Raw genomic sequence first — 13,504 nt, 5'->3', positions numbered from 1 at the left:
TAAGTTTGAAGATTTTAAAATACTATATATTTTGCGGAGTGCTTCGTTGTTTCAAAACACACACGCCAAACAAGTTATTATTATGCAGGATAATGCTCGCCTGATTTGAGTAACAACATGCAAAGGCGGATTGAAAGTGATTTATTTATTGTCACTATGATTCAGGGAGGCGGTATCCCAATAAATCCCAGCAAAAGTATAAACAATTGCCATCTGAAAATTGTTCACGAATACATGCATGTTCTATACGAGGCGGAAGAAACGTCGTAATGGTATTTATGTGATTTGCGCCATAGTCCCGCAGGAGGGAGTTCCTCTCCCACACGGCAGGTGCCGAATTGTCAGGTAAACCTGACACCTAGGACGGCTTCAAACAAATGAGAGCTATTTTTATGCAGGCATCGAAAGCGGAGAACACGTGATTGATGAAAACTGGTGCCGCGCGAAGGTATCCATAGCAACCGGTGCTGGCGCCTCTAAGTCACTTCCTCGCTGCACCGCGTCGCTCAGATTTGGTTGATATAAATGATGCAGCCCAGTTAAGGGACCTCAACTGAACCGCGCGACATTCGCACAGCGAATGTCGCGCGGCACTCACTTTCACCGCTCATGGGTTGCATGCTTAAGTCTTGTGTTATAAAATGTTGTTGATTTACACCTTAGATGGTACGATTAGTTGATATATCTGTAGAAAGCCCAGCGTTTTCCCTTCTATCCGGGCTCTTTTTTGCAAGAAAATATATTCCCGTCAATGGGATAGCATGTCAGAAAACAAACTGTAAGCATAACAATTTTGATAGATGAAGAAAGAATAACCAATTAACACTGGGCCAAGGCAACCAGATCTTTCAACTAGCAACGGACGATCATTTGTTCGTCCATCACCTGAACCGACACGCTCTTCTCCTAAGCATTTCAATTTTGTTCCAAAAACACGTCTGAAAGTCGAACTTTCTTTTCAGATATCCGAAATAATCACATATTTGAAGGAATCACTCATAAATCTTCTTGAAGAAAGGGAAAAGAATTGGCTTGACACAAAAACAAGATCGGCTGCGATTAAGAAGGTACAACAGCACTATTCAAATACTTATTTTGCCAAAATTCTTAAGTGCAATGTTGTTGTTTTCTATAGGTCAGGGATATGTACCAGATCATTGGTTACCCTAACTGGATCAAGGAACCTCTCGAACTCCAATCTTTATACCAATTCGTAAGCCTGCTTTGTTACATTTTTATGTGCAACTGATCGTTTTTTGAGGACATTATTAAACTAAGGCCACGCTACCTCTAAAACTGCGTATAAACTAAATCGCCAATCTCAGGAGAGCAGTTCCGTTCAATGACTTGCTCGAAGGACAAGCGTAGAAAGCAGGGAAAACTTGTTACTGTATCCTCCCAAAGAGTATTCTGTTTTGTTATTTTTTGCATGTCTTCGAAGAAAACCCGCCCTATAGCTGAAGCGAAACTTTTTCAACGTAGTATTGAATTTGAGAATAGAGATGGGTGGCTTCTCTCAGAGGATATATATTTTTAAAAACACGCTTTTTTTTTACTTTTATGGTGTCTTTTAAAATGAAAACAAAAATGCTGAAATCGTCTGCATTTATCCATTTATAGTGCCATAATTTTGTAAAACCGCAAAAGCTGTTGGTACCAGTGAGATTATTTCATAGCATCAATTATTCTGAATATTATGATTCTCTATAAATTGCTGCCATATACATATTAGGACACAATAATATTGAGTGTTTTATAATACGACAATTAAGATTAACATAAAAAATTTTTGAAAATTTTGGTTTTCGTTATTTCTTTAGCTTTTAAAATGTGTAGCATCATTTTGGAACAGCGTGAAAATGAGGCTGTTTTAATGAACATTTAAATCAACTATGCCTTGATATAATTTTTATATACCCGTCGCGAGAGTGCAAATCACCCAGTTGACTTCATTAACAGGCAGACACTTATCTGAACAAATTTATAAATTATAACGCGAAGAGAAAATTTCAACAGGATTATTCAAAGCAGCAAATTATCTAACTTGTTTGTAATGCTCTTCATTGGTTAGTATATAGAGTATGTGTTTTGTACATTTTAAAATTATATATTCCATCTACAGGGTGTTTTGTAGTGGAGGCTGCAGTAGTTATATTCACCTACGTATACCAACATACCTCTCTCAATAAAAATTCTATAAGTACTTGCAGTTGCAAATTGAAACAAAAGTAGAAGATATTTAGTTATGCAAGCGAGTCACCGGTGATGAGGCAGTAGTAGAGTACACCACCTACAAATTATTTGAAAATGATATCCAACCCATGTGTTTGATATTTGGCAGTCGCAAGTCACGTGTCAACAATATTAATCGAATGCCTGTCTTTCTAACAGTAGCATCATTTCTACACGTTGAGCACAATTATTGTGGCACATAAGAGCGACGATTAACTAGCAAACCGCCCTCCACGTTTGCAATTATATTTAACACTTTCCTTAAAAATAAGAAACAATCGTTATACACACCTTGGCATTCATTAGTGAGCTGTTTGTCAATGAAACACAAAAAGCCATAATAATACTTTTATTCCAGATATTGGCTACAAGGCTACCTATTGTGTTAGTTGTTCATCAACTAAGTTAAGACAACAAGTAGTTGTTCACCGACTTAGACAATAGACTATTCTTTTCTTGGTGCTAAAAGGGCTATTTTGCTTCCTTTTTGGTTTAACTAGTAACATCTAAAACCTCTCGCTGTGTAATTTTATGAGACGAAACTGTTTGCCTCAGAAGTGTTCTGGAAAGTGAGTTACAATGGAAACACATATTTCCTAGGAGGGGTGGCATTTACGTGGATTCCGTCTTCATTGTGAGTTGATAGGGCTTGGCGGATATTTTATGCGAAGAAATGTAAAAGGGCAATTATGTTGTGAGTATGTTTATGCAGCCGGAAGTTAGTCAATTCTAATGACTGCCTGGTGTCTTAGCTGTTAGAATGTGTAGATGAGCAATTTAGCCAGTACAATACAAGCGCGAGCCTGGGCTTTTTAACGTGAATTACCGCCTTAGTGTTGCACAACCAAACACCTGTACGGTGCTCATCCAGATCGAAACAGGCAGGGGTGGGGATTAAGCCCATGATCCCTGGATTCTGTAGCGCGAGCTTTGGCTCCTCTGCTCCGAGGTGTTGTGCGCTAGCCCACTCGGCCACCAATCATCGTGATGGAAAGATAACCGTGGCAATTCATAATGTAATTACTAAAATATTGTAACTACTTTTAGTGCGGAGCTCTTAGGCGCCCGTTTCTGGCTTGAGCGGCGTCGCCGTCGCCGTCGCCTTCGGCGTAACCGCGCGTTGCATTATGGGGCGTTTCCCATATTGACGTCACACGTGACGTGATGAGGGTAACGAGTGAAGTGACGAGGGTCCCGAGTGACGTCACGAAAGTCCCGAGTGATGCCACGAGGGTCACGTATGCCATGACGAGGGTCACGAGTGACGTCACGAGGAAGGAGAAGGAGGAGGAGAGGAGAAGGAGTAGCATGGAGGGGGAGAAGTGAGGAGAAGGTGGAGGAGGAGGAAGGTGGAGGAAGTAGGAGGAGGAGAGGATGAGGAGAAGCAGTAGGGGAAGAGGAGGAGAAGAGGAGGAGGGAGGACTAGCAGAGAAGGAAGAAGGGGAGGAAGAGAGGGGGAGGAGGGAGGAGAGAGAAGGAGGAGGGGAGGAGGAGGAACGGAGGAAGACGAGAGGAGGAGGAGGTGTCAGCTACTAGTGGCCAACTGCATGTGCTGTACCCATCTATCTGTGCGGCACGTCAGATGAAGTTGGCAAATTGTGCTCCGCCAAGGTCGACAACGGCTTGCTCGTGGTAGCTGTGTATCTCTCGCCTACAGCACTCACTAAATATTTCATGTAAGACGAAACATACCTTCATAGCAGTCATACAGGAAAACATCCCATTGGCCCCGAGGGACGTGCCCTCGCTGTTCTGCATTGCCATCTCGGGGGAGCACGCTCAAGACTAATGTTGAAGAAATCAAAAACGCCCAGCCGTCTTCCACAGAGCCGAGAGCAAGTAGGACGACATCGAAACAATCACCTGCTTCGTCATAGTGTTTACTCTAACGCTGGCTCGTTCTCAGGCCTTGCTCCTGCTGTCCTGTTTCCTTGCACCGGTTGAACTTAGACAGAGTGGAGCTCCCAGATGTGAGAACTATATTTCCTTTGTCCAGACAAGTGGTAAGAGAACACCACAATTAATATATTGTTAGAGTGATACTGTCGGCAGCATAGAGGACAGGACAGGTGATGACAGAGAAAAGAGAGAATGATTGATGGAAACCGAGCAGGCCCGTAAGGCTTGGCGCGAGATGGTCGTGCGCGCCACTGCCCCGTCGTCCTCTTCAACTTCCCAACAGTACTCCCTCCGACAAAAACGGCTGACCGGGCCGCTGAATAAGATGAAAGAGCACACTCACAATGACACACAGAGAAGAACAAAGAACAGCTGCCGATAGTGGGGGTGGCGATGGCGATGAAGATGGGAACGTCACTGGAGTTCGGCCACTAGGCCGCAGCCTCGGAGACCTTTGCACCAGCCACAGCTGCAAGACGGTATGGTTCGGGCTGGGGGGCACTCACTTCAAAAAGCGTCGTAACGTCGGGGTCTGGGTATAGGGGCGGGGATCGTCGGTCGGCTTCGTCTGTTCTGGCTTTGATTGATTCGGCTTCTCATGGCGTCTGGGCGGGGGCTGGGCGACGGAGCTATGGGCTGGTGACTGGTCTGCTGCGGCGGATGACTACCACAACGATGCGAAGGCTGGGTGATAAAGGCGATGATGCTCAATGCAGGGGATGACGATGGCTCCGCACCTCCCTCATATTGTTAGGGCGATACTGTCGGCAGCACGGAAGACAGGACAGGTGATGACAAAGAGAAGATATAATGATTTATGGAGGCCCAGCCGGCCTATGGGGCCTGGTGCGAGATGGTCGTGCGCGTCACTGCCACGTCGTCGTCTTCAACTTCCCAACATTATGTATGTGTATATATATGTATTCGCGACTCCAGCAAAACGAACGGAACATAGCGGGAAAACACTGAACTGGCCGGAAAGGGTCAGCTCGCGATTTCTGCTCGTCTCTTCTGGCTTCCGTGTTTCCATGTTGTCGGTGGTTTGCGCGACAGAACAGTTCTACCGGTGACTGTGTCGGAACCGTAGTATCGCCTTGTGACCCAGGTTGCTCTGCACGCGACTTATGTAGCCACGTGAGCCAGACATTCTCCGTTTCTCAACGTTCATCAGCATCATGGAAGGACAGTGGGCAGCTCTTTCCTCGTTTCCTCAAAGAAAGTCTCAAAGAAAGTCAAGCCTCTGAAAGTTCGCTTACCCCAACACATCGCCGCGGGTTCGAAACGTGGAAGATAAAGCGCGGGGGAACGCATTTCGAGCCCAATGCTCACTTGCTGATGCCCCATCGTTGTGCGTTGAGCTGGCGCATGGCACGGCACGACCTGGATTTGACCGCTATATTTGCCCGGTAGTGGCGTCCCCTGAAGGTCGCTGGAGTCGCGAATAAGGTTTAAAAGCGCAAACAGACAGGGACGATAGAAAATCACACAAAAGACAGGGACAAGGCGCTACTCTCAGGTTGTTTAGCACGGTACATCTCAATATCAAAATACCTCAAGAGAGGAGGAGGAGGAGAAGAGGAGGAGGGAATGAGGGAAGGGTATGGAGGAAGAGGAGGGGCATACCCTCCGCTTCATAATTTACCGAAAACTGGAACGTTTTTGGTAAATTTACTGCTCTTGTGGAGAACAAGGGAAGGGTATGGAGGGGAGGCTATGTCCCTACTACTCTTCCTCCATACCCTCCCCTTCTTCTCCACAAGAGCAGGAAATTTACCGAAAACTTTCCACTAAATGACAGGGGAGCAGGAGAGGAGGGTACGGAGAGGAGGGTATCACCTCCTGCTCCTCCTCAAGAGCTGCGCTTAAATTCGGCATTAGAGGAAATTGTATACGTTTTTTATTTTTTTAATTGATAGATGATGGGTCATACCAACACCACCTAGACAAGTGGTGTCTAGGTGGTGCTGGTCATACCCAGGGTAGCTCGGAAAAAGAATCGTCTAACCTGACCTAACATTGCGGATTGTCTACTTTTGGCCTAATGCGGGTTTGCTCCAAGAGTTTAGTGGTAAAGGTTTTTTTTTTCGTTTATATTACTGCTTTGTGGCTCGCCATATAACTGCCTACATGCCAGACTTAAGCCAGAGTCACGCATACAAGAAGATATATATTTCAGCCACTAGCTGGTACTGAATTTCTGAAAGGGTTCATTAGACCCTTTCAAACATTTAGTGCCATCTAGGGGCTCAACTATTTGTCTTACTCTCGTACATTAATGGCGGTTGGTATGTCAAACGACAGACGTACTAACGTGAGGGTGTTCCTGGCTGTACAGTTTTTTTCTTTATTCGTTTCAGTTTTGATCGCAAACAAAAATACTACTCTGTACTAGGCATTTACCTCAATAAACGCCTTTAGCACATCAAGAGGCTTGTTGGCCAAGTGCAGTAATGTCCCTACACACACACCCTTGTTTTTCTAAATGCACCCCCTTAATTCACAACGACTTCTCTATTCTCAATGCCCCCCTCCCCCTACCCCCGCCCTAAAATTTTGACAGCCCTCCCCCATAATTTTAATTCCTGGGAAAACCGCTGGCGGAGTTTGAGCAACCCTTTTATTATACTCAAGTTTGTATAAAATTTGTCCACTATTTTGTTTTTATGAGCTGTCTGGTTCGCGCCGAAGGCAAGGAACACAAGGATTCGCATGATACCTTGAATTGTGCGGCGTACAAAGACTTGTAATTGTCATCACGTAGACATCTAACAATAGAATAGAGGACTAGCGCCTTGACTGCCCTTATTGGCGAACTTTTTCAACCTACTCCTTCATCAGCAACCAAATGGCCCCCATTAGCGTGGATAAATAACATACGCTTTGATGATAATAGTATCCAAAGTTGCGTAACAGAAATTGTAAAGGGATCTATTTAAACCCAAATTTTCCCCATGAAACTGAACGCCCAAAATTGAAGCCGAAGTTTAAGTCTTGCATATGGCGTATTAAAACCAAGATACACAAAATCCGGACAAAGAAGGCCACTTTTTACTGTTGTTTGACTTCAAGGTCTTTAAGACCCAAAACACCCAGTAAAAATTTATAATGGCCCCGATACATGCTTACTGAGATGCAATTCTAGTATTTACAGCATTTACTATGAGAGATCAAACTAATTTAAATGTTTGCGAAAAGGCAGTGGTTTTCGCGATATCAGTCGATAAGTGACCGGGTTTTTCCCCCAGATCTTAAAGTTGTGCATCAAAAGAGCGCGATAAGTTGAACTTCCAACTTTATTAAAAGAAAATTTTGCCGAGGACACTGAAAATAAAAGCTTCCACCAGGAAGCTTGACTAGGTCTGGTGTTACCTCAAATGAAAAACGCAATACAGTAATAAAACAAAAAAAAAACAGTATTGCCTACACAAAATAAACGCACGCTGTATTTTTGGTTAGACAATAAACACCGGTGTGGTTGAAGACGAAGTTATTATGCAATGTGTTCAAGTTATGAACAAGAAAGTGTAAATAGTACGGCTATGGGGAGCGATCCAGACTTCCTTTCGTTTGATACTGATTACAAATTCACGTTTAGTCAAGTATGAAAGACAAAAATTGAAAGAAGCTTAAAAATCTCTGAAATCTGAAATTAGAGCGCAGCTTTTGAGGAAGAGCAGGGGACGGTACGGACGGAGGGGAGGGGTGCCCCTCCGTACCCTTCCCTCCTCTTCCTAATCCGCTAAACGTCGCGGGAAAATATTTGCGCTAAATGTACTGGGACATTTTTACCGCTAAGTTTAGCGGGTTAAGAGCGGGAACATTTCCCGGCTAAATTCAGCGGGTTGAGTAGCCCCGATAAATTTAGCGGGAAAATTGCCGTCACGTGACCTCAACACCAATTCAGTTTCCCCGCTAAATTTAGAGGGAAAATTGACGTCACGTGGCCTCAACGCCAATTTAATTTCCCGCTAAATTTAACGGGCGGTTACGCCGACACCCACGCCGACGCCGAAACCGACGCCGCGAAACGCGGAAACCGGCGCCTAAGAGCTGCGCTCTAAGATTACAGGAGGACACTTAAGATTGATTACGTGTAGGAATTCTTTCGCATTCGTACACGCTGCGCGCCCCGCTGTCCTCCGCAGAGGCCGGCCGGGAGGAGCGACATGGCTAAAAGTGGAACGTAGAAAACGTGATACAGTAGTGCACAGAAAGAGGGAGGGGAAAATTCTCGCTCCCCCCTCTAGCCACTCCTGGCACGTGGCCCAAAAAAGGTCACGTGCCAGGCGTGGCACGTGACCTCTTTACAAGGCACAGAGAACTTCGTAGCAGACGCACTCTCTCGAATCAGTGTGAACCCCTGCTCTGCCCAGTGAAACGCTGTCGACTACGAAGAACTAGCAACAGCGCGGAGCACGGATACTACACTACCGCATCTATGAAAGCGACGTCACTGAACCTCCGAGACATAATGATTCCGGAATGCAAAGCTACATTGGTGTGGGATGTGTCGACAAGTAAACCGAAGACATATGTTTCCGAAAAGTTCTGAAAACCTATTTTGGAAGCAAATCACTCACTTTCACACCCAGGAATTTTAGCCACAAAACATCTCATAACTGCTCAATTCATCTGACCTAAGGTCAACACCGACATTCGCAATTGGACACGCGTACGTGCAATGCCAGCGCGCGAAAGTTGGTCAGCTCACCGCACGCAACTACACCGCTCTGCAAGTGTTCACCTCTCGATGGACGTTCAGCAACATTCACCTCGAGATATTGGGACTACTCCCGCCAGCCGACGATTGTCGGTACATTTTTATCTGCATCGATCGCTTCACGAGGTGGCTTGAAGCAACACCGATCAAGGCACTAACAGCTGAAGCCGTAGCGCGCGCCTTCGTCAGCATGTGGGTTAGCCGTTTTCGAATCCCAACCACCATCACGACAGACTGAGGAAGACCATTCGAGTCCACACTCTTCCAGAACCCCTCGCGGGTCCTAGGTACAAAGCATAGCCACACTACATCCTATCACCCCTTCTCCAACGGAATTGCGGAACGGTTTCACAGACAGCTAAAGGCCAGTTTGAAGACGAAAGGTACCGCCGCGCCTTGGACGGAAACTCCACCACTCATCATACTCGGAATGTGGACGTTGCTAAAAAGTGACCTGGGATTCAGTGCAGGAGAAATGGTGTACGGCACGCCTCTGCGCATCCCTGATGAGTTTCTAACACCTGTCACCAGCATCGAAACCAAAACAGCAGAGCACTACGCAAGCCGTCCGCGTTCCTCATTCGAGAAACTACGACCTACGCCCACACGAAAGCGGAACTCTCGCAAGGAGTTCCTCAGCCCGGAACTATCACGCTGCATTCAGGTGTTCATTCGCACAGACGCTGTGAAACGCTTGCTGCAAAGCCCGCATCAAGGACCATTTAAAGTTTTAAAACCCGGCGACAAGTACTTCACTGCGCTCGTGAAAGGACGTGACGATACAATTTCACTCGACAGGATAAAACCAGCATACCTCGAGCAACCCCAAGCACACACAACTCCAACAATAGTTCGACGTGTACACTTCAAAGAAACGCCTGGTCACTCGTCTCCTACACTTCCACGTTAGGGGGTAGGAGTACCTGTAGCGTCATGCTGCAGCGAGGAAGGAAGACGAAGATCACCACTACGAGAAAACATCCTCACTTGCACGCGAGGGCTCGAGATGACAAGGTGGAGGGCTACGCAGTCCGCATTCCACGGTCTTTGGATTTTGGCTCTTTTGTAAATAATGTAAATATACATTTTGTTAGCAAATGAGAATATCGTTCATTCTAATGGTTTTCTGGCGCTCTTGTTGACCCGTGAGTATTAAAATATAAGAAATAGGTAAATTATCGCAGATATCACAACTTATTGTACCCGCACTGTTAACAATAGTGCTTATGATGGTAAGGAAAACATAGAAAGCGCTTCATCTAGGTAGTGTAATTCCAGTGGGAGACGTAATGGACGTCAAATGAAAAGAGCACTACTACTGTAGGATGGGGGCGAACAGATCGCCGCTCTCGTCAGTGAAGGGTCGACAAAGCTACAAAGCTTCGGGGAAACGTCAAAAGTTTGGGAATTCGACACCTACGTGGAAGGCGGTGACGAGGACTTCAACTCGTATATTGAGCGGTTCGAGCACTACTGGAAGGTGACCCAGATCAAAGACAGCAACGTCAAGAAGTCCGCCTTTATCACCGCCCGCGGTAGACGCCCGTACAAAACCGTGAAGGACCTGCTGCTGTCTGCAACCCCGGAGGACAAGTCGTTCGAGGACCTGGTACAAGTCTTGAAAGAACACTACGCTGCAGGAAGCCAAGTAATAGCAGAAAGGTTCAAGTTTAACCGTCGATACCAGCTGGAAACCGAGTCAGTTTCGACGTTTGCCGTGGAACTACGACACTTGGCAGCCAAGTGCGCGTTCGGAAACTTCCTTGACGACGCTTTGCGCGACAGGTTTGTCGCAGGTCTCAGGAATCCAGCGATTCAAGCAGCGCTACTTAAGAAGAGAGAGTTGAACTTCGAGACTACCTGCGAGCTTGCAAGAGCCACCGAACTCGCCGAGAAAGAGTCCAAGGGCTTTAGACCGTCAGAGAGTGTCGTCCCAGGAGAAGGGAGCGTAAATTCAGTCAGCCAAAAGGGCCGGCCACAGCACAAGAATAAGGTGAGCGCACCTTCAAGTTTCTGTTCAAACGGCAGCTTCTATAGATGCGGAGAAAAGCATGACGCCAGCAGCTGCAAGTTTCGCAGAGCAAAATGTCACTGGTGCAAGAACGTCGGGCACTTAGCCAAAGCATGCATGAAGCGGAAAGGGAAGCCCATTAACGCGTTAGAGGCGGAGCGCGAGCATGACCAGTTGCAACTCTTCCACATTCGAGATAGCATGCAGCTGCAGCAACCTTATCTGGTGGAAGTCAAGATCGCAGGGCGGCCGGTCAGCATGCACATAAATACCGGAGCAGCCGTATCTATTATGAACGAAGAAGTCTACGCCCAACTGCCACGACAACGTGGGCTGGGACCATGTACGCTAGAGCTAAAAACGTACGGCGGCACACAGCTAGAGACAAGGGGGCAGGCGACTGTCGTTGTAGAGTACGAAGGACAAAAAAAGTCTCTGCCAGTAATTGTCGTGCCAGGAACGCAACCGTACCTTTTGGGTCGGGATTGGCTTGCCGAACTGAAGTTGAACTGGAGCCAAGTGCTCAGTGTAAAAGTGGAACAGAAAGTCAGCGGTCTACTAGAGAAGTACAAAGACGTGTTCTCTTCAGAAGTAGGATTGATAAAAGTACCGCAAGCGCAAGTCGTCTTGAAAGACGGATCCCATCCTCGTCGCCAGATGATGTGGCATGAAACATGCAGCCGGCCAGGTGCCAGGGAACGAAATAATCTTTATTCTCTCGAGTGCCGCGCTTATCTATATTTTCCAGGGCGCACGATAGCGGCGCGTTGCGGCGCCATGACGCAAGAAAGTGCTTTTTTTCAAAAAAAAGTAAAAAAAGAAAAACGGGAGAGTTTTTTTTTTTAATATGCAAATTTAAATTTATGCCTAGAACAAGCGAGTAGTTATTTATAGATGCAGACTCTAGATATTACTTAAGAAATGACAAACAATTGATAGATTTGCCGGCTGGTGTTTATCATGTAGAGAACAATCGCTGCCGTCCACGGCTTACAATTTTATTTGCCTTTGTAGTTTCGTTAAATCTGTGCAGAATTTCAAAGTGAATACTTTGTCTAAGATAAGTAGAAATCCCACCTCTCATTTACCGCTTCGGTTAAAAAAATGATTGTAAACAGTGAGATATGAATACCGTCTTTAATTTCATACCATGTTAAAAAAGCCATTATTTAAAAAAGAAAAGAAAACTGGTCTAAGAGCAAAACAATGGTATAAGTTGTACTTTTTTAAAGAGCCTACACGTAGATATAGGATTGCAGTCATTCTTCCTATTCTTGCGTGTTCATCTATCAATTCGGGCAACAAAGGTTACGGCACTCTGTCATAAGGTTGGATTGAAAACAAATTGGCGAGGAATGCGGCTATCGTAGGCAGACAACAACACTGTTGTTGTCTGTCTACAATGACGCTTAGCAGAGTCACGCATTTTTCTGTCGTACCGTCACTATCTGGGAAGCGTGTCGTCGGCGCATCCACCAAGGACGAGCTGCTTGGAATTGATGATGTGGTGGGAACCAACACTTGACTCTTTTAGGTGTCAAGGAAGGCACAGCTTCCTGGGTTTGTTCTGCGCACCAATGAAAAGTCAAGCGAAAATCGAAAAGTCCTTATTTAATATTTAGACATTCTGCCCTTTTGCAAATTCTTTACATTTGTATAGCCTCTAAATGTAATTGCCATCAATACTGATATTCATTATAGTCCATAAACCATATATTTCAAGGTCATTAACTATTCTGTTTAATTTGTTAATTAACAATCAAATATCAGCCAAGTAGTATACGCACAATGAAGACATCAATCGTGTAACTGTCATCCTTTCTTATCAAGTTTGTTTCCGTAAATTGTCATCATGTATATTACAGGTTTCATATAGTGTCACGAATAAAACTAGGACTTTAATGCGATGTCGCAAACAGAATATGGGAATTGAATGTGAAACTGAAAGTTAGCTTTAATGAGGCGAACTTTTGCCTATCAACTTCGAGGAAGTGGTAGAAGCATTTTGAGACAGAGTCGGAAGGGGACTGCCCCTAAGCACTGTGTTACTGCTGCGTCATACACGCGAAACGTTCGGGAGTGTTCCGAACCAGAACACTCATTGGCAGCCAAGAAATGGGATGGAGCTTTCCAGAAGCGTTCTGGAAGTATTAAAGAAACATCTGTGTTCAAACGATGTTTACATGGAGTTCGAATCCCGTTCCTCCACACTGCCAACTTCGCAACGCACGTGGCATTACATACATAAGCTATTTTCTTATCATCTAGAAATTTATTTTTTTAAATTTTACTCCTTGTCTCTGTTTCACGGTTAAGGCCCGTTCTCACTCTTGCGACCGACTTCGACCGAGAGAGACCAAATCGGTTTTTAAGCCTTTTGCGACTTCTTAGGACCGGAAGCGATGCAGCGGAGCTGGTCCTAAGAAGTCGCAAGAGGCTTAAAAACCGGTCTGGTCTCTCTCGGTCTAACTCGGTCGCAGGAGTGTGAACGGGCCTTTACGTTAACTTCAATAAAAAAAAAATCGATGTATAATTTCTTTTTTAATGTGTCTATTCGCTTACCTATATATTTAATTAACTCATACGAAGGTATTCTAAAGTAAATATTTAAAGAAATGTATTCCAACAAGATTTTTTAATTG

General features: G+C 45.3%; 1 protein-coding gene across 1 annotated transcript in view; it reads left to right on the top strand.

Annotated features, from left to right (window-relative positions):
- Nucleotides 1–13,504, top strand: part of LOC115332169 (neprilysin-11-like) — a 97,648-nt gene that overhangs the window by 53,572 nt on the left and 30,572 nt on the right. The window contains exons 10-11 of the mRNA XM_040216233.1: nucleotides 963–1,067; nucleotides 1,136–1,213. Coding sequence (XP_040072167.1) covers nucleotides 963–1,067; nucleotides 1,136–1,213 — 183 coding nt within the window. The remainder of the gene's footprint in view (nucleotides 1–962; nucleotides 1,068–1,135; nucleotides 1,214–13,504) is intronic.

Source organism: Ixodes scapularis, unplaced genomic scaffold, assembly GCF_016920785.2.
Source record: "Ixodes scapularis isolate PalLabHiFi unplaced genomic scaffold, ASM1692078v2 PGA_scaffold13__105_contigs__length_92229423, whole genome shotgun sequence".
NCBI classification, from domain to species: Eukaryota; Metazoa; Arthropoda; class Arachnida; order Ixodida; family Ixodidae; genus Ixodes; species Ixodes scapularis.
This window is presented reverse-complemented; position numbering and strand designations above follow the sequence as displayed.